Genomic DNA, 20,044 nt, shown 5'->3' with positions numbered 1-20,044 from the left:
TTTCTGAACTTCCTCCTGGGTTAGGTGGGTGATATTTAGCAGAGGGTTTACTTTATCACTCTGCATTTCCTCCGATAAATTGTTTTCTTTTGTGAAAACAGTGGAGAAGAAGCTATTGAGTAGGTTTGCTTTACCCTCATCGCCCTCTATGATTTTACCCAGGTTATTTTTCAATGGGCCAACTCCATCAGTTTTAATCCTTTTACTGTTTATATAGTTAAAGAACAGTTTGGGATTTGTTTTACTTTCCTTGGCAATTAGTCTCTCTGTCTCCTCTTTTGCTATTCTTATTTGTATCTTACAGATTTTGTTTTTTTCCCTATAAGATATTAGCGCTTCCTCGCTGCCTTCTTGTTTAAGTTTACCGAAAGCCCTTTTTTTGTTTTTCATTGCCCTCTTGACTTCCTTATTTAGCCACATTGGCTTCCTCCTATTCCTAGCCCTTTTATTCCCATAAGGTATGTACCTTCTACAGTGACTATGTAGGACTGTTTTGAAAATGTCCCATTTTCTATCCGTGCTCCTATTACTAAAGATACTATCCCAGCCTATAAGGTGAAGGGCATCTCTTAGCTGATCAAACTTTGCCCTCCTAAAGTTCAGTGTTTTTGTGACTCCCTTGCTGGGCACCCTACTGAAGCACATGTGGAATTGTATAATGTTGTGGTCACTATTTCCCAGGTGCCCCCCGACCTTCATCTCAGTTATTCTGTCTGGCCTGTTAGTTAATATTAAGTCTAAAAGGGCCGTCCCTCTAGTTGGTTCCTGCACAAGTTGTGACAAATAATTGTCTTTGATAATTGACAGAAACCTGTTTCCTTTCTGAGATCTACAGCTTTCGGTTTCCCAGTCTATATCGGGGTAGTTGAAGTCCCCCATAATAAGCACCTCATTATTTTTTGCTACTTCGTCTATTTGTCTCATTAATAGACTTTCCGTGGCTTCTGCTATATTTGGTGGTTTATAACAGACTCCTATGATAATTTTATTATTGTTTTTTGCCCCATGTATCTCCACCCATAAGGACTCGACCTCCTCATTTCCCTCCCATACATCCTCCCGTATTGTAGGCTTTAGACACGTCTTTACATATAGACAGACTCCACCCCCTTTCCGACTTCTTCGATCCCTTCTAAACAGACTGTAACCCTGTAAGTTAACTGCCCAGTCATAGCTTGCATCTAACCATGTCTCGGTTATTCCCACTATGTCATAGTTACCTGTAGATATTTCTGCTTCCAGTTCATCCATCTTGTTTGTCAGGCTCCTGGCATTTGCTAGCACGCAGTTTACACGATTTTGTTTTGTTCCAATCTTCTCCCTGTGGATTGTATTAGAAATTTTCTTACCTCCCTTCCAAGTATCTTGTCTTGGACCTTCTTTGTCGCACTTCATATCTTTCATTAGTATGTTCTCTGGTTGCATGTTCGTGTCCGGCGTTTTTCTTCCCATCCCCTCTTCTTCTAGTTTAACGCCCTCCTGATGAGTGTTGCGAGTCTCCTGGCGAATGTGTGTTTCCCGGGTTTGTTGAGGTGTAGTCCGTCTCTGGCAAGGAGTCCGTCATAGAGGTAATTCACACCGTGGTCCAGGAATCCAAATCCTTGTTGTCTGCACCATGATCTCCAAGACTTTTAGCTGAATACTCTGTGGACTGACCAGACAAAAGTTGAGCTTTTTGGAAGGTGTATGTCCAATTACATCTGGCATATAAGTAACACAGCATTTGAGAAAAGAAACATCATACCAGCAGTAAAATATTAAGTTGGTAGTGTGATAGTCTAAAGCTTTTTTGCTGCTTCGGGACCTGGAAGGCTTGCTGTGGTAAATGGAACCATGAATTCTGCTGTCTACCAATAAATCCCGAAGGAGAATGTCCGACTATTTGTTCGTGACCTCAAGCTGAAGCGCACTTGGGCTATACAGCAGGACAATGAGCCAAAACACACCAGCAAGTTCACCTCTGAACGGCTTAAGAAAAACAAAATGAAGACTTTGGAGTGGCCTAGTCAAAGTTCTGACCTCAATCCGATTGAAATGATGTGGCATGACCTTAAAAAGGCGGATCATGCACGGAAACCCTCCAATGTGGCTGAATTACAACAATTTTGCAAAGAAGAGTAGCCAAAATTCCTCCAGAGCGTTGTTAAAGACTCATTGGCAGTTATCACAAACGCTTGATTGGGCATTAGGTTTAGGGGGTGTGGTAGATCGATCACTCAGCTGCACACGGAGGTAGACACAGGTACGCAGTCTCTTTAAATCTTTGGTTGATTTATTGTAATGCTGCATAAACCAACCTTTAGTCCATAAAAATAAACACAGCCCACTGGGCAAAACAGGAAAACAAAGCAAAAATGGTAACACATAGAACACAGTCCTTGGAGTAGCTGGGATTCACCTGCTGAGAGTTCAGCAACTCCACATGGTTCAAACACAAGCTCCCTTCTGGAGCTTACTTCTCCAGACATTGAACCCTGAATGCCTCAGCTGGCCAGTATTTAAACCTCCCCAGACCACACCCTGGGGAGGAGATATGGAGAACAAACTCCCACCCACTCTGTGGTTGTTCTCATAAAAACACGCCCTTTGGAAATGGAGACTTAACTCCTCCTTGCACATAACATGCTGGAGGAAACATAATGGTTTCAATTCACTGACGCCCATAGCCTCAGGGAAACATATCTCCCCTCCACCACTTTACCAGTGACTTTGCCACAGGGGCAATTACTTTTTCATACAGGTTTGTATTTCTTTTTCCCTTAATAATAAAAACCTTAATTTATAAACTGCATTTTGTGTTATCTTTGTCTAATATTTTAAATTTGTTTTGTGATCTGAAACATGTAAGTGTGACAAAGATGCAAAAGAATATGAAATCAAGAAGGGGGCAAACACTCTTTCACACCACTGTATATATACTATGACCGTGTAGGATATTGCCATTTCCTTTCCACGTGTGCACAGTTTTAGTTTTAGTTTAGAAGGACCTTCCACCAGTTTGAGCATATCAGACGGACAGTGCACCGGGCAAACCTACATGACTGAAAGCCGCAGGCATTTGTTGAAGTAAAGTTCATTTTCTCCTGGATGCTGGAAATTCAGTACTGTGGCCAGGCACCTGCTGTTAACCTGCAGATATAGGGTCAACATGAAGGTTAATGTATTTTTGGACCTGACAGGTTCCCTCTTGAGGGGTTAACCGAAGCAACTCCAATTGCTGCTATTAGAGGCAGGTGCTGACTGTATAACACAGCCAGCTTCTGCCAGGAAGGATCCAGGCTCATCTCCTGAGCCTGCATGAAAGTTAAGAATCCGACATAATGCAAACTGTTATGTCATATGTTGGGAAGAGGTTAATCCACGATTGACATGTAGAATAAAGGAGTTTTTCATCTTCATCGGTCTCCACTAATATAATAAGCTCAGGCGTTACTCGTCCTACACAGGTCCTGAGCTGCCTCACCACTGTTGCGCCAGTCTTTGCCGATCGGCTGCAGTGCCGTACGGCAGTGTTGGACCTGGGGAATGTGAGTAACATGAGTTTTATTATTTTAACTTGTTGAAAGCATATCAGGATGAAAAACTTGTATCTGAAAAACCTCTTTAAATATTTCAGGTTTTTATAGTTGCAACAAAAGTGATTTGTTGTTGCAGAAATTTCTGCAAATAAAAACAGTTTGAAGTGCTGATTAAATTCTGAATTATTATTTTTTTTTTTCTGAGACCTTTTTTGTCAATGGGAACGTTTGAGGGCTTGATTACTGAGTGATGCCATTCTTGGGTGCTTATGACACTCGGAACACTTTTCATTGCATTTTTGAGGGAAGTTTAGCTATTGAATAATTTTTTATATATTTTTTCTCTTTATGTTGTTTGCTGTATGGGTCAATTTATTTTATTATTTTATAACAAAATTATGTTCTCATATGGCTAGGGTTCACAGGAGGACAAAGATGGTAGCCATGGGGGACTTCAGCAGGGCATGACAAACAATCAGCACCCCACGTTCACACCACGGGGAGCTGATGGAAGAAAGGTTGCACGCTCTGGCAATCACGTCATTTAAGTGCCGCTTTCAGTGATGGATGGACTGCAGAATTGAAATGGTTAAACAGCAGCAATCTGAGCTAGCTCTGGTCACTGCTGATACAGTAACATTTGTCGGATGTGGTGCGTGTTCAGCTCCTGAGCCCGCTCCATTTATGAGGACGAGACGTACATACTAGTGTCCGCCATCAGGATGGGGTAAAAAGGGAGTAATATTACATTGATATCACTTGTTTTTAGCTTTCCTTTTTATACATCCGAAAATGTGATTTGTATTTGCAGCTTGATGTATTGCCTTTATGGTATGTATGACAACGTCATTTTTGTATTTTATGGTGGGACCACCACATGTCAGACCTCTATTGGGATATCCCTTTATCTGACTCAAATCCCCAATAATGTTATCTAATTACCTGGCTGATAGTCACCTTCTGTCTGTTAACGGAATTGATTGCTTGCAAATAAAAATCATTTCTGTAATATTTTTTCAAATGAAGATTAAAAAAATAGTTTCTTGTTTTTAGGTTGTTCATGACTGCCGCTGGCTGGGGAATTTTTTGTTCCATAAATACAGTGTGGTACTCGCCAATGTCTTTGACACACAGGTATGTTTTTAATACTAATGCACAAGCGAAATGCATAAATATAATAAATAAGGATATGTAGTATTCCCATGACTATAATTACAGGTGCTTCTCACAAAATTAGAATATCATCAAAAAGTTAATTTATTTCAGTCCTTCAATACAAAAAGTGAAACTCCTATATTATATAGTCATTACACACAGAGTGATCTATTTCATGTGTTTATTTCTGTTAATGTTGATGATTATGGCTTACAGCCAATGAAAACACAAAAGTCATTATCTCAGTAAACTGTAAGCCATAATCCTCAACATTAACAGAAATAAACACTTGAAATAGATCCCTCTGTGTGTAATGACTCTATACAATAGATCCCTCTGTGTGTAATGACTCTATATAATAGATCCCTCTGTGTGTAATGACTCTATATAATAGATCACTCTGTGTGTAATGACTCTATATAATAGATCACTCTGTGTGTAATGACTCTATACAATAGATCCCTCTGTGTGTAATGACTCTATATAATAGATCACTCTGTGTGTAATGACTCTATATAATAGATCCCTCTGTGTGTAATGACTCTATATAATAGATCCCTCTGTGTGTAATGACTCTATATAATAGATCCCTCTGCGTGTAATGACTCTATATAATAGATCCCTCTGTGTGTAATGACTCTATATAATATGAGTTTCACTTTTTGTATTGAAGAACTGAAATTAACTTTTTGATGATATTCTAATTTTGTGAGATGCACCTGTACATAATAATAAAAAAAATATTATAAAATAGGGAAGTTTAAAAATCTATGTCTAAAGAGAAGCTGTCACCAGGTGAAAAGTGGGCAGTTTTTGCTTTTATTTTACTCCCACTGCTCCCCTGAGTATTCATATTTTTGTTTGTTTTTTAATCCGCCATACAGCTTCAGAGATATGGCCCTTTTTATTAAGTGCTATTTTTTCCCAAAGGGCGCGTCTCACGGGATTGTCTGTGGGCGCGTCTCACGGGATTGTCTGTGGGCGCGTCTCACGGGATTGTCTGTGGGCGCGTCTCACGGGATTGTCTGTGGGCGCGTCTCACGGGATTGTCTGTGGGCGCGTCTCACGGGATTGTCTGTGGGCGCGTCTCACGGGATTATCTGTGGGCGCGTCTCACGGGATTGTCTGTGGGCGCGTCTCACGGGATTATCTGTGGGCGCGTCTCACGGGATTGTCTGTGGGCGCGTCTCACGGGATTATCTGTGGGCGCGTCTCACGGGATTGTCTGTGGGCGCGTCTCACGGGATTGTCTGTGGGCGCGTCTCACGGGATTGTCTGTGGGCGCGTCTCACGGGATTCTGTGGGCGCGTCTCGCGGGATTGTCTGTGGGCGCGTCTCGCGGGATTGTCTGTGGGCGCGTCTCACGGGATTGTCTGTGGGCGCGTCTCACGGGATTGTCTGTGGGCGCGTCTCACGGGATTGTCTGTGGGCACGTCTCACGGGATTGTCTGTGGGCGCGTCTCACGGGATTGTCTGTGGGCGCGTCTCACGGGATTGTCTGTGGGCGCGTCTCACGGGATTGTCTGTGGGCGCGTCTCACGGGATTGTCTGTGGGCGCGTCTCACGGGATTGTCTGGGGGCGCGGCTCACGGAATCCTCTGGGGTCGGGGCTCACGGAATCCTCTGGGGTCGTGTCATTTCCCTGTTAGTGGCACTCCCTTCGTAAAAACCCTAAGAATTAGGACCAAATATAGAGGCCCATATCTGTGGAACTGTATGGCGGATTTAAGAAAAAGCCAAATACTTCAGGGAGCAACAGGAATCAAAAAAGGACAAAACTGACCACTTTTAACCTATTAACACGTCCTGTATAAAAGGAGTCTGTCACCCCAGAAACACTATTTAAACTGACCACATGGTGAAAAAGGGGATTTAGCTCCTATAAAATCAAATCATGTAAAAATCGTACTTTTTGGTGTAATAAATAATCCCTTTGATGTGTTTAAAAAGTAGTTTGTCCGATATGCCCATCAGGGTGTTCAGTGCACCCTTCAGAGGGCCAAGCATGCGGTTCACCATTCCTCCTCTTGGCCGCCATGTATGCTGATTGAAAGCACCCACTTGGTTAGAGGCAGCGTTATCTGAAGAAGAATGGCATGAGCGCACACAGTGTTACTGGAGGAGAGCGCAGCCCTCTACAGCGAATGCTCGCTACACTGACTGGCGTGTCAATCAACCTATACAGGAGTGGCAATGTATGGTAATACAAGGGCACAATGGTGATCTGAGTGCTTGGGCATGCCAAGGCTGCACCGAACACCTTTATTTCCATATTAAACTACTTTTTATGCACATCAAAGGCAACAGCTAAAATAGTGTTTCTGGGGTGACAGACCTGTACAGTGCAAATTGTAAGCGGGTGTATGCAGCGGGCTCACGGGGAGAGCCGTGCAGGTAATGGCTGTGTGTTACAACCAGCATCTGCCTCTAAGAATTGTTAACCTGTTAAATCCTGCTGTCAAACACTGACAGCGGCATTTAATACACGCCGGTATGAGGGCGCGTCATTCCATGCACCCATCAGCGCGCCCTGTCTGTTGAAGACCCCCGTGCTTGTCATTATGGGGCTCCACTGAAACTCAGAGGAGATTGTGATTTTCACTATATGCCGCGATGCTGTAGCATTTCTGTATATAGCACAAGTGATCATTCATTTCAACAGAGCATTGAAGAGGAGGGGGGTGAAACGCGTTGGGGTTAGGGATGATGGATGTATAGGGAAACCATTAAGCTAGGTATTCCCCTGGTGGGATTTATCTTGACGTGACAAGCTATCCATTATGTGTACATTAATATTGTTATTATCTGCAGACACTTTGACCTTTCTTGCAAGTCATTTGTGTGACATACTGAGATATATTTTTGGCATGTATTTACTTTGCACTTTGATCACCTTAGCATAGATATTATTCATGTGAATTTTCCTCCCCTTTCTGTATCCTGGGTATATACTATATAATTATATTCCTGCGCCTGCTGACAAAGTATTCTCTGATACATGTCTGTGACTATTGAATTTATCCACTTTTTACACTAATGGGGTGTTGTTAATTCGTGTATGTTTGGGATCAGAGTAGTTACTTATTAGGGTGACGTAGGAATACAGTGAGGGGGGCACCACATTGTTTTATTAAGGTGCCAGCCTCTGCGGGCAGGTAGGGATGAGTTTAGGGTCTTCTCCCTCCCCCTTCATTATTTAGTGGATAATTTTGTCCCTTCGTCTGTGCTCTTTCTCTGATTGTGTCTTTGTATTGCCCTTGATTTTAAAGGTACTTAATGAAGATATTTAGTTTTTTTTTTGCAAAATAGAGCACGTCACTTCTTTCAGCGTTTTTTACCCATTGGAAGTAATTGCTGAATTAGGTTTGAGATTGAAAAATACCTGTGGCCCAGGGAGGTGTGAAATTGAACAATCTCTGAGCAACTCAATGGCAGACCATAGTGTGAAAGTAAATAGTGTCCTACAAACTCAATGCACTGTCAGTGTCTTAGGTAAACTATTCCTGAACAATTCACCTGCCCCACTATTATAACAGAATGAGATTTACTTTCCCTGAACTCTATATACATGCATAAAAGAGACAAAAGGATAGTGAAAAAAATGCACTAAAAAACAAGCAAAAAAGCAAGAAAAATCCTGAACAACGTACTGGCAAGAGATCAGGTTTTGCTGCAGTTCTGCTGCAGAAAAAAAATGCTGAAAAAAGCATGTGTGAGCATAGCCTTATTCTTTATCTTCTACTGGTTGTGTTCACAAATGCCAACACAACAGTAATTAAAAAAAAAGAAATGGAAGGTCTTTCTTTTTCCAGTTCCTTTACTCTCGCTCACCTTGAGTTGACAGATCAGGTGGCTGAATTCACGAAATGTAGCTGCCTCTGCCGGTCGCTGACCAGCACCAAAAATGTATGTTGCTAGGATCACGAACACCTAGTGTTCAGACAAGGGTGTTACTTTCTGATTTTTCTCAGAAAAGAAGAAAGGAAAAATGATTCTGCTCATGTAAGACCATCTAATATGACTACAACAGTCACTTCCACTGCGTCTGCTCCAATCTACTTTCCCTCTTTCAAGTCTATGGTGATCCAGCAAAAACAGATGCAAAATGAGTGAAACATGAGGAAAACAACGGCTTGGGATATCCAGATTCCATATCCCTCCGCTACCTTTCCTGGGTGAGATATATTTCCAGCAGCCTAGAATGTATATGGAGGGAATCTTGGAGGACGGAGCAGTCCCCAACCACTTGTCACTGTCTATACTTTAGAAAATGATTTTTTTATTAATACAATCTTAGTCCTCTTATTTTATTAGGACGGCACTGAAATCCCATACTGAATCTATCGATTATGATTTTTTTAGGTAGCCGACGTCTACCTTTTCTCAATGGAAACGGGCGGCTTTCTTCCCAATCGCACAAGTACATCTAAAGAATGTTTGACTCGATATCTCAACTTGTCACCCTCAAAAGTTTCTTTCTTAAAGTACAAGCAAACAATAATGAAGGTTAGTGAGTCTAAAAAGAAGCCACAATTTGTAATATTAATATCTACGTTTGTGACCAGAATGTTATTGTGTTTCTCCATGTCTTCATATCTGAGAAGAACCTAACCCTGTATAATATGCCATCAATGTCAGCACTGGGTCTCCCAGGGCTTGTGTGACATTATGCCAAGTGGGCCTTGAAGGCAATCTGTGACCGTAATTGGGCTGCTGCTCCATCACTACATTCATTTTTCTGAGGGTCTACTTATTTTATAAAGGGATTTTCCAGGTACTGCGCATTATAGGGAACCTGTCATGTCTTATCTGCTATGTAAAGTGCCCCCATAGCGTTGTTAGTGATGCAATGTGCATCACTAACACGCTTTTTTCATTAAAATTGGTGCAAATATAATGAGTGTATAACATTTTATACACTTATATCCTACCTGCTCATTCAGTCATAGGGGTGTGATCCTCCTATTCAGTCATGGGCGGGCGCTGCAGTCAGTCAGTGCTGGCGCCGTCCATGTATTTGAATCTTGCTCCCGGCAAGCTTTGAAGTTATGTGGCGCTTGCGCAGTATGACAGTAAAGCTTCCAGCGCGGGGAGCCGCGCGTGTCCAGCTTCACTGCACATGTGTTACATAGCAGATAAGACCTGACAGGTTCCCTTTAAATGGTTTGGCAGATTGTTCGTCTGGCAGATTGTTCGTCTGGCAGCGACCTCGCCCCGCTCTCACTTATACAGGACTGCTTGTTATGCCAACTATTTTTAAAGCAATTGAGCAGAGTCTGCAAAACTCTTAGACCGGTTGCCAGAGTTTCCCAAAATACAGCCGGGAGACCAGTCACCTCAGGCATGGGAACAATCTCAGGATATGTAGGAGGTCATCTAACTCTGCATTGGTGGAATTGCCAGACTTCACACAGGTCTATTTTGTGTAACACTTGTGTGTGTGGTTAAAGAGTTTATTACTAGTATGAAGCCGACATAACTAACTTGTCATCTTCACTTTTTGTTTTCTTTCTAGTGGTTTTCTGAACAGTCCCCAAGATTTCAATTAATATTTGCTTTTCTATTCCTTTACATATGTGGAGAACAGTAGGTTCTAGTGAGCTGGAACCCGGTTGCTTCTGTATTCTTTTATATCGAGAACTCTAGGTCCTAGTGAGCTGAAACCTTGTGTAAAACCTTACGAAGTGCCAAATTTGGGGTAGAGTGGTGGTGCATGAAGCACATACAACAGATTTTCATGTTTTATATATAATACATATTAATATCTCATTTAGAAATTGATAACTGCAACACATCTCAAAATAGTTGGGTCCAGGCCATGTCCACCATCATGTAGCATCCACTCGTCTCTTTACAACTGTCTGGGAAGTGAGGAGACAATTGCTGGAGATGTGAGAGAGGAATGTTGCCCCATTCTTGTCTGATGTAGGATTCTCACTGTTCCACAGTTCTGAGTTTTTGCCAGATTTTTCATTTCATAATGCAACAAATGTTTTCCATTGGTAAAAGATCTGGACTGCAGGCGGCCGGTTCATTATCCAACCTCTTCAGTGAAGTCATGCTGTTGTGATGGATGCAGTATGGGGTTTAGCATTGTCTTGCTGGAATATGCAAGGCCTTGTCTGAAATAGATGTTGGACAGGAGCATATGTTGTTCTAAAACCTCTAGATGATTCTCAGCACCGATAGTGATGTATAAGCTGCCCATGCCATAGGCACTAATGCCCCCGCCATACCATCAGAGGTATAGACTTTTTAACTACTTAAGCTGAGAAAATCATAGTCCCCTTTGCTTCATCCAAACATGGTTTCCTTGATCAAAATCCTCTCTGTCACAACCACCTCCGATTAACCCCTTCTCTATTTTAAATGACCGTGATGTTGGTTCCAGAGATACTTGCTCCCCCAGCTTCGTTCTTCTCTACCCCATCCTTTCTCCCCATTACCACCTAACATTATGGACTTTTATTCGACCCAAAAACTGTTTGTTCAGCTCACCTCGTACACAGCTTCACATATTGATCCACGAGTGGTACAAAGACAAGAATCCCGGATTGGAATCAGATTAGTGCTCTGTAATGTCACAAAAGCAAATCAATCTCCAAAAAGAATTGTTCTTAAAGCACTAGTACTTTATATGTGTATAAAACAGGTCATCCTACGCGTTTCAAACCAGCATGTGCTAACCAGGTGTTAAAACCTTTCGAAACTCGTAGTACAGTGCTATTTTTTATCAGATTTTTGTTAGAACCCTCCTGTTAGTTTTTTCTATATTGTGTTTTGCGGTCACGTGACCATCTGCCTTTATATTCCAGCTCTGCCCTTCTGGCTTTGCTGGACTTCAGTGTTGTTTAACTGTTTTGCTAGCCTGGTGCTTCGGTGCCTATTTCTGTCAGTTTGCTTGGTCCTCTGGGACCTCTAGTACTTTTTGTCAGTTTGCCTTTTGTGTTCTACAATTTCTGTTTAGGAGGTGTCCATTTTTGTCCCAGTCCTTAGTTCTTTTAGAGACCCCTCCCTTAATTCTATAGGTCTTCGTTCAGACTAGCCGAGGACCAAGGCGGGTCTGTTCATTAGGAACAGGCAGCCCGTTACATCGTAGGGATTCAGCTTAGTCTTACTATAGGGACAGATTTCCCCTATCTTTCCTTAGTTCTTGTTGCAGATCATAACAGTAAGTCCAGCCCCAAAAAAAACCTAAAAGGAAAGAAATTCGGGGATCAGTATGGTTTCCATCCAGGATTTGGCTCAACGCCTGCAGGGATTGTCTCTGGAGGTGGCCGAGCTTCTGCAACACGTGAGTAGCTGTCCTGGAGCGCATTTTGTCGAACCCAAGGTAGGACTGCCTTATGTTTTTTATGGTAAACTGCAAGATTTTTTTTCCTTTAAAAATGCTTGTTTGTTATATTTTAGTTTGAGACCAAGATCCTCGGGGAATGAATCACAGCGCATTGGTTTTATGTCACTTTTGCGCAATGAACCACAGGGGTGGGCCTTTTCTCTCCAGCCTAATGATCCGTGTTTAAGGTCTGTTGAAGAATTTTTTTCTGCTATGGGGCTATTATATGACGATCCTGATTGAATCTCATCTGCTGAATCAGAACTTAGACGTTTGAATCAGGGGTCTGATGATGTTGTAAATTATTGCACACACTTCAGCAGATGGGCTTCAGAAGTTAAGTGGAATGATTCGGCGCTGAGATGTTTATTTCTTGCTGGTCTGAGTGAAAGGGTTAAGGATTTGCTAATTGCATTCCCTGCACCTGAGACTGCAGGAAGCTATGCAGTTAGCTGTTCTTATAGACAGGAGACTGAGGTGCAGGCTCAATGAGGTAAAGACTCCTGTAATGTCAGGTCCTAGTCCCCAGAAAATCTGCCCTGACGGTGGGGAACCGATGGAGGTTGGGGGGATGTCACTCCGCTCTCAGGAAAAAGAGCGGAGATTCGCCGAGGGATTGTGTCTTTATTGTGGTAAAGCTGACCATTTGATTAAGTATTGTGAGCGTCATTTAAGTAAAGAAGAAAAAAAGGTCAGTTACGCCCGTATAGCTTGTTCACGCTCTGCAGGAGTATTTCTTTCTGGGAGTACTACTCTGCAGGGAGATATGATTGAACTTCAGGTATTTGTGGATTGTGGTTCAACACTTAATGTGATTGATAAAGGGTTTTTGGAAAACCTTAATTTGAAATCCAAACCTTTGTCATCACCTATTTCTGTGGTTGCAATTGATAACACTCCTTTGAAATGTATTACTCACAAGACTGCTGCATTTCCCCTCACTATCAATGGAGTTCACCAAGAAATTTTGGACTTGGTTGTTTTGGATAATTTGCCCTCTCCAGTTGTTCTAGGATTGCCTTGGTTAAAACTGCACAATCCTTTATTGGACTGGTCTACTAATGTGCTTAAGTCTTGGAGTCCGAAGTGCTATGATAAATGTTGTAATGGTCGCATTGCGGCTGTGGAAAAAGGGGAATTACCTTTACCTATTCCAGATTATTGGAGGGTTTTTTCGAAGGAGGAGTCGCAAGTTTTACCTCCTCATAGGGATTATGATTGCGCCATTGAGTTTGTTCCTGGAGCTACTCTTCCCAAAAGTCGCTTGTTTAACCCCTTAAGCCCCGAGGGTGGTTTGCACGTTAATGACCAGGCCAATTTTTACAATTCTGACCACTGTCACTTTATGAGGTAATTACTCTGGAACGCTTCAACGGATCCTCCTGATTCTGAAACTGTTTTTTTCGTGACATATTGTACTTCATGATTGTGGTAAAATTTCTTCGATATCACTTGCGTTTATTTGTGAAAAAATGGAAATTTGGCGAAAATTTTGCAATTTTCAAAATTTGAATTTTTATGCCCTTAAATCAGAGAGATATGTCACACAAAAGAGTTAATAAATAACATTTCCCACATGTCTACTTTACATCAGCACAATTTTGGAACCCAAATTTTTTTTTGTTAGGGAGCTATAAGGGTTAAAAGTTGGCAAGTGATTTCTCATTTTTCCAACAAAATTTACAAAACCATTTTTTTTAGGGACCACATCACATTTGAAGTCACTTTGAGAGGTCTTTATGACAGAAAATACCCAAAAGTGACACCATTCTAAAAACCGCACCCCTGAAGGTGCTCAAAACCACATTCAAGAACTTTATTAACCCTTCAGGTGCTTCACAGGAATTTTTTGAATGTGGAAGAAAAAAATGAACATTTAACTTTTTTCACAAAAATGTTACTTTAGACCCAATTTTTTTTATTTTCACAGGGGTAACAAGAAAAAATGGACCCCAAAATTTGTTGCGCAATTTCCCATGGGCACGCAGATACCCAATATTTGGGGAAAGAACACTGTTTGGGCGCACGGCAGGGCTCGGAAGGGAAGGAGCGCCATTTGACTTTTTGATTGTAAAATTTGCTTGAATAATTAGCGGACGCCATGTTGTGTTTGGAGAGCCCCTGTGTGCCCAAACATTGGAGCTCCCCCACAAGTTACCCCATTTTGGAAACTAGACCCCCCCAAGGCACCTATCTAGATGCATAGTGAGCACTTGGAACCCCCAGGTGCTTCACAAATTGATTCGTAAAAATGAAAAAGTGTTTTTTTTTTTCACTCTTTCATTTTTACGAATCAATTTGTGAAGCACCTAGGGGTTCCAAGTGCTCACTATGCATCTAGATAGGTGCCTTGGGGGGTCTAGTTTCCAAAATGGGGTCACTTGTGGGGGAGCTCCAATGTTTGGGCACACAGGGACTCTCCAAATGCAACATGATATCCGCTAACAAATTGTCGGCTCACATTGTTAGCGGACACCATGTTGCGTTTGGAAAGCCCCTGTGTGCCCAAACATTGGAGCTCCCCCACAAGTGACCCCATTTTGGAAACTAGACCCCCCAATGCACCTATCTAGATGCATAGTGAGCACTTGGAACCCCCAGGTGCTTCACAAATTGATTCGTAAAAATGAAAGTGTTTTTTTTTTCACTCTTTCATTTTTATGAATCAATTTGTGAAGCACCTAGGGGTTCCAAGTGCTCACTATGCATCTAGATAGGTGCCTTGGGAGGTCTAGTTTCCAAAATGGGGTCACTTGTGGGGGAGCTCTAATGATTGGGCACACAGGGGCTCTCCAAACGCAACATGGTGTCCGCTAACAATTTGAGCCGACAATTTGTTAGCGGACACCATGTCGCGTTTGGAGAGCCCGTGATGTGCCTAAACAGTGGAGCTCCCCCACAAGTGACCCTATTTTGGAAACTATACCCCCCAAGGATTTTATTAAGGTGTAAAGTGAACATTTTGAACCCAGAGGTACGACACAGAATTTGTTTACATTAGGTCATCATATTGAATAAGTTGTCATTAGTCTTAAGCGCAAGTGCTCGCTACTTGAGTTTGCATCGGGTACTCAGGTATGCACCATGTACAGCGTGTGCTCGAGTCCCTGCTACGCATGTTTCACGGTTATTAGACACCCAAAAAAAAACATGCGGGGATCGCTCGTGCATGGCAGGCAATCCCCGTAAAGTTTTTTTTGGCCACGAAGCATATGGGGCAGAGACTCGAGCATGTCACTCAAATACCCACGATACTCAATGCATACCAGAGCACCCGATGCAAACTCAAGTAGCGAGCACTTACGCTCAACACTAGTCGCCATATCGTCATCTTTTTTTCTTTTGAAAAAAATCCCAACCCCAGCCCTAACCCCAGCCCTAACCCCAGCCCTAACCCCAGCCCTAACCCCAGCCCTAACCCCAGCCCTAACCCCAGCCCTAACCCCAGCCCTAACCCCAGCCCTAACCCCAGCCCTAACCCCAGCCCTAACCCCAGCCCTAACCCCAGCCCTAACCCCAGCCCTAACCCCAGCCCTAACCCCAGCCCTAACCCCAGCCCTAACCCCAGCCCTAACCCCAGCCCTAACCCCAGCCCTAACCCCAGCCCTAACCCCAGCCCTAACCCCAGCCCTAACACCAGCCCTAACACCAGCCCTAACCCCAGCCCTAACACCAGCCCTAACACCAGCCCTAACACCAGCCCTAACACCAGCCCTAACACCAGCCCTAACACCAGCCCTAACACCAGCCCTAACACCAGCCCTAACACCAGCCCTAACACCAGCCCTAACACCAGCCCTAACACCAGCCCTAACACCAGCCCTAACACCAGCCCTAACACCAGCCCTAACACCAGCCCTAACACCAGCCCTAACACCAGCCCTAACACCAGCCCTAACACCAGCCCTAACACCAGCCCTAACACCAGCCCTAACACCAGCCCTAACACCAGCCCTAACACCAGCCCTAACACCAGCCCTAACACCAGCCCTAACACCAGCCCTAACACCAGCCCTAACACCAGCCCTAACACCAGCCCTAACACCAGCCCTAACCCCAGCCCTAACACCAGCCCAACCCTAACCCCAGCCCTAACACCAGCCCAACCCTAACCCCAGCCCTAACACCAGCCCAACCCTAACCCCAGCCCTAACACCAGCCCAACCCTAACCCCAGCCCTAACACCAGCCCAACCCTAACCCCAGCCCTAACACCAGCCCAACCCTAACCCCAGCCCTAACACCAGCCCAACCCTAACCCCAGCCCTAACACCAGCCCAACCCTAACCCCAGCCCTAACACCAGCCCAACCCTAACCCCAGCCCTAACACCAGCCCAACCCTAACCCCAGCCCTAACACCAGCCCAACCCTAACCCCAGCCCTAACACCAGCCCAACCCTAACCCCAGCCCTAACACCAGCCCAACCCTAACCCCAGCACAACCCTAACCCTAGCACAACCCTAGCCCCAAACCCAGCCCTAACCCTAGCCCAATCCTAACCCAAGAGTTTATTTTTGACGCCGTTCCTTGTGCTGTATAAGTGATTAGACTACTTTATTCTTCGGGTCGGTGTGATTACAGCAATACCAGAATCATATGGGGTTTTTATGACTGACAGCTGTCACACACTAAAAGACGCATTTTTTGTAAAATCTAGTTTTTGCATCGCCATATTTTGAGAGCTATAATTTTTTCAGATTTTGGCAGACAGTCATGTGACGGCTCGTTTTTTGCGGGATGACTTGACGTTGTTATTGGTGCCATTTTCAGGCACGTGACATTTTTTGATCGCTTTCTATTCCGATTTTTGGGAGGCAGAATAAACAAAAACCAACAATTCAGGAATTGTTTTTTTTTATTCTGTTCCGCGTGTGGTAAAATTGATAAGGCAGCTTTATTCTTCGGGTCAGTACGTTTACAGCGGTGCCACATTTATATCGTTTTTCTATGTTTTGCACTTTTACATAATAATAGAAATTTTATAGAAAAAAATATTTTTTAGCATCGCTTTATTCTGAGAGGTATATCTTTTTTATTTTTCGGATGATGGAGCTGTATGGCGGCTTGTTTTTTGCGGGATGAGATGACGTTTTCAGCGGTACCATTTTTATTTATATTTGTCTTTTTGATCACGTGTTATTCCATTTTTTGTTTGGCGGTATGGTGATTAAAGCATTGTTTTTTGCTTCGTTTTTTTTTTTTTTTTTTTTTTTTTTTTACCGTGTTCACTGAAGTGGTTAACTAGTGGGACAGTTTTATAGGTCAGGTTGTTCCGGACGCGGCGATACCAAATATGTGTACTTTTATTGTTTTTTTTTTGTTTTTTTTTATAATAATATTTATTGATGGGTACATTATATTTTTATTTTTGGTGGATTATTTTTTTTAAATATTTTTGCAATTTTTTTTTTTCACTTTCTGGAAGCTCATATAGTTTATTACTTTGTCCCACTCTGGGACTTTCACTTTTTTTTCTCTGATCGCCGGCATGGCACAGGAATGCAGCACCATCCCTGTGCTATGCAGGCTGTCAGCGCCGGACAGGGAGAAGATTGTTTGGAGATGCACTGCGCATGTCCAAACAATCTTCCTGCTGTCTGGTGACCCGGATGTTTTCATGACGACATCAGGTCGTCATGGCAACACCCGGGAAGCCTTTGCAGACAGCGCTGGAAGCCGGAAGAGGAGGTGAGTATCTGCGATCACCTCCCCTTGCCCCCGCAATGCTGCGATCGACTTCGATCGCAGCATCGCAGGGGTTAATGTGCTGGGAGCGGTGCAGGACCGCTCCCTGCACATAGTATCGGGTGTCAGCTGTGATAATCAGCTGACACAGGCTGTGCGGGCGCGATCGCCATGATGTATTAATACGGGTCTGGCTCTTAAGTCCCAGGGCACAGACGCGTATTAGTACGTCAAATGTTATTAAGGGGTTAATCTGACTATCCCTGAAAGAAAGGCCTTGGAGGAGTACATACAGACTAGCCTGGCTGCTGGTCAATGTAGACCTTCTAAGTCGCCTGTGGCCGTTGGATTCTTCTTTGTTAAAGAAAAGGACGGCAGTTTACGTCCATGTCTGGATTTTCGTGAAATTAATAAGATTACCGTACGCAATTCCTACCCATTGCCGTTAATTCCTGACTTGTTTAACCAGTTAGTGGGGGCCAAGTGGTTCTCCAAAATTGATCTCCGTGGGGCATACAATTTGTTACGAGTGAAGGAGGGTGATGAATGGAAAACTGCTTTTAACACTCCGGTAGGTCATTTTGAGAATCTGGTGATGCCTTTTGGTCTTACCAATGCACCTGCATTTTTTCAGAACCTTATTAATGACCTCCTGAGACCTTTGATTGGTAAGAATGTGGTTGTGTATTTGGATGACATTTTGAATTATTCACCAGATCTGGAGTCCCATTGGCAGAGTGTACGTGAAGTTTTGCAGTTATTGGGTGATAATTCACTCTTTTTTTAAGCTGGAGAAATGTGCGTTTGCTGTGCAGAAAATTAGTTTTACCAGTACGTCCATCATAACAGCACGACAGGAGTTAAGTCCTCTGTTCCTCTAGGGACAGGAAACACATGAGAGGTTAAAAGCCCCCCCCCATCACACCCTCAGTGGTTTTCCTGTCCCTAGCAGGACAGGACGCTATGGGGAGGTTCTCCGAAGATAGAAGTTACCTGAGAGCCAGGGGGATTGGGGGGGTCTGAGAACTCTCCCCTTCCTTCGGTCCAGAGGCTCCATGCTGATACCCCTCTGCGGGGTCCCTCAGCCAGAAAACCGCCGCTTGCTGCTGTATCCTCCGGACAGGGGGCTCTGAGTGTTGCACTATCCCACCGGCGTTGCTCTGAAAGGCCGGCGTGCGCTCCACGCAGGAGCACGGTGTATGGTTTCTGGACAGAAGGCGGAGTTATCAGTGCGAACATCCGCTTTGGGGCCGGCGTGCGTTCCAGGGTGGAGCGCACGCCGAGCGCGGTGAGAGACTTCCGGCCGGGAGGCGGAGTCAGAAGAGCGGATATCCGCTTTGGCCGACATGCTTTCCAGGGTGGAACGCACGCCACATGGGCTTCTCCTTCCGGCACTGAGAAGAGGGGCTTCCGGCACCCAGAACGCACAGGTGCCCGGTGGCGGTGGTGAGCCTCCAGGGCATTAAGAATAGCGATTATCGTTGGGGGCGTGGCTACCACCTGGATCAGGTAAGACCCTATAAAAGGGTACACCTCAGCCACACACACACTGACACCATGGAAGCTAATCCTTCACGGTCAGAAGCCCCTTCAGAGTCCCTGGGTAGTGTGAGTACAGCCTTAGGCCCTTCTCTGGATAAAATCTGAATATTCTAGGACAGGTTTTTATAGTAAATCTCCGGTGTCTTTTTATATTTTGTTATGGATTAGGAGAGGGGAACCCAGAGGTCTGGATCTTCTTCCAAAAAATCAAGACGATGTGTAGACTGTAACACGAAGCTTCAGGACTCATATAAAAAGCGGCTGTGTAAAAAATGTATAGCTGAGGTCCTAAAGGAAGAAAAAACTTCCTTTTTGACGGATATAAGATCTATGATCCGTGAGGAGGTCCAGAGTACAGTCTCGAGCCTCATGCCTTCCCGTACACAGCCGTCACCCCAAATAGTTCAACCCTCTCCTCGCCAGAAAAGACCTAGGTGGGAGATGGAAGAGGTGTCTGAGGAAGGAGAATATTCAGACTCCGCATCAGAGCACAGTCTAGACGAGGATGAGGATCGCTTCTCTCAGTTACCCTCACAAGAGAGAAAGAAATATGTCTTCTCTACGGAACATACGGATGAACTATTAAAGTCCGTCAGGCATACTATGAACTTGGAGGACACTCGGGTCTCCCATTCCAGACAAGATGAAATGTTCGCAGGTCTGAGAACTCAGAGAAATGGAGTGTTCCCTGTAAATGAGCATTTAAAATCAATGATTATGGAGGAATGGGAAGAAGTGGAGAAAAGACTCATTGTGCCAAGAGACTTTAAATCCAGTCTTCCTTTCAATCCGGAGGACATCAAACTT

At 43.9% G+C, this 20,044-nt stretch overlaps 1 protein-coding gene across 1 annotated transcript in view; it reads left to right on the top strand.

Annotated features, from left to right (window-relative positions):
• LOC141155381 (piRNA biogenesis protein EXD1-like) overlaps nucleotides 1-20,044 on the top strand; it is a 107,950-nt gene that overhangs the window by 64,304 nt on the left and 23,602 nt on the right. Inside the window, exons 8-9 of the mRNA XM_073642252.1 lie at nucleotides 4,572-4,652; nucleotides 9,036-9,179. Of these exons, the coding sequence (XP_073498353.1) occupies nucleotides 4,572-4,652; nucleotides 9,036-9,179 (225 nt within the window). The remainder of the gene's footprint in view (nucleotides 1-4,571; nucleotides 4,653-9,035; nucleotides 9,180-20,044) is intronic.

Source organism: Phyllobates terribilis, unplaced genomic scaffold, assembly GCF_046119375.1.
Source record: "Phyllobates terribilis strain yellow unplaced genomic scaffold, ASM4611937v1 Scaffold_7__3_contigs__length_470593459, whole genome shotgun sequence".
NCBI lineage: Eukaryota > Metazoa > Chordata > Amphibia > Anura > Dendrobatidae > Phyllobates > Phyllobates terribilis.
The sequence above is the reverse complement of the archived record's forward strand: the minus strand, read 5'-3'. Positions and strand labels throughout refer to the sequence as shown.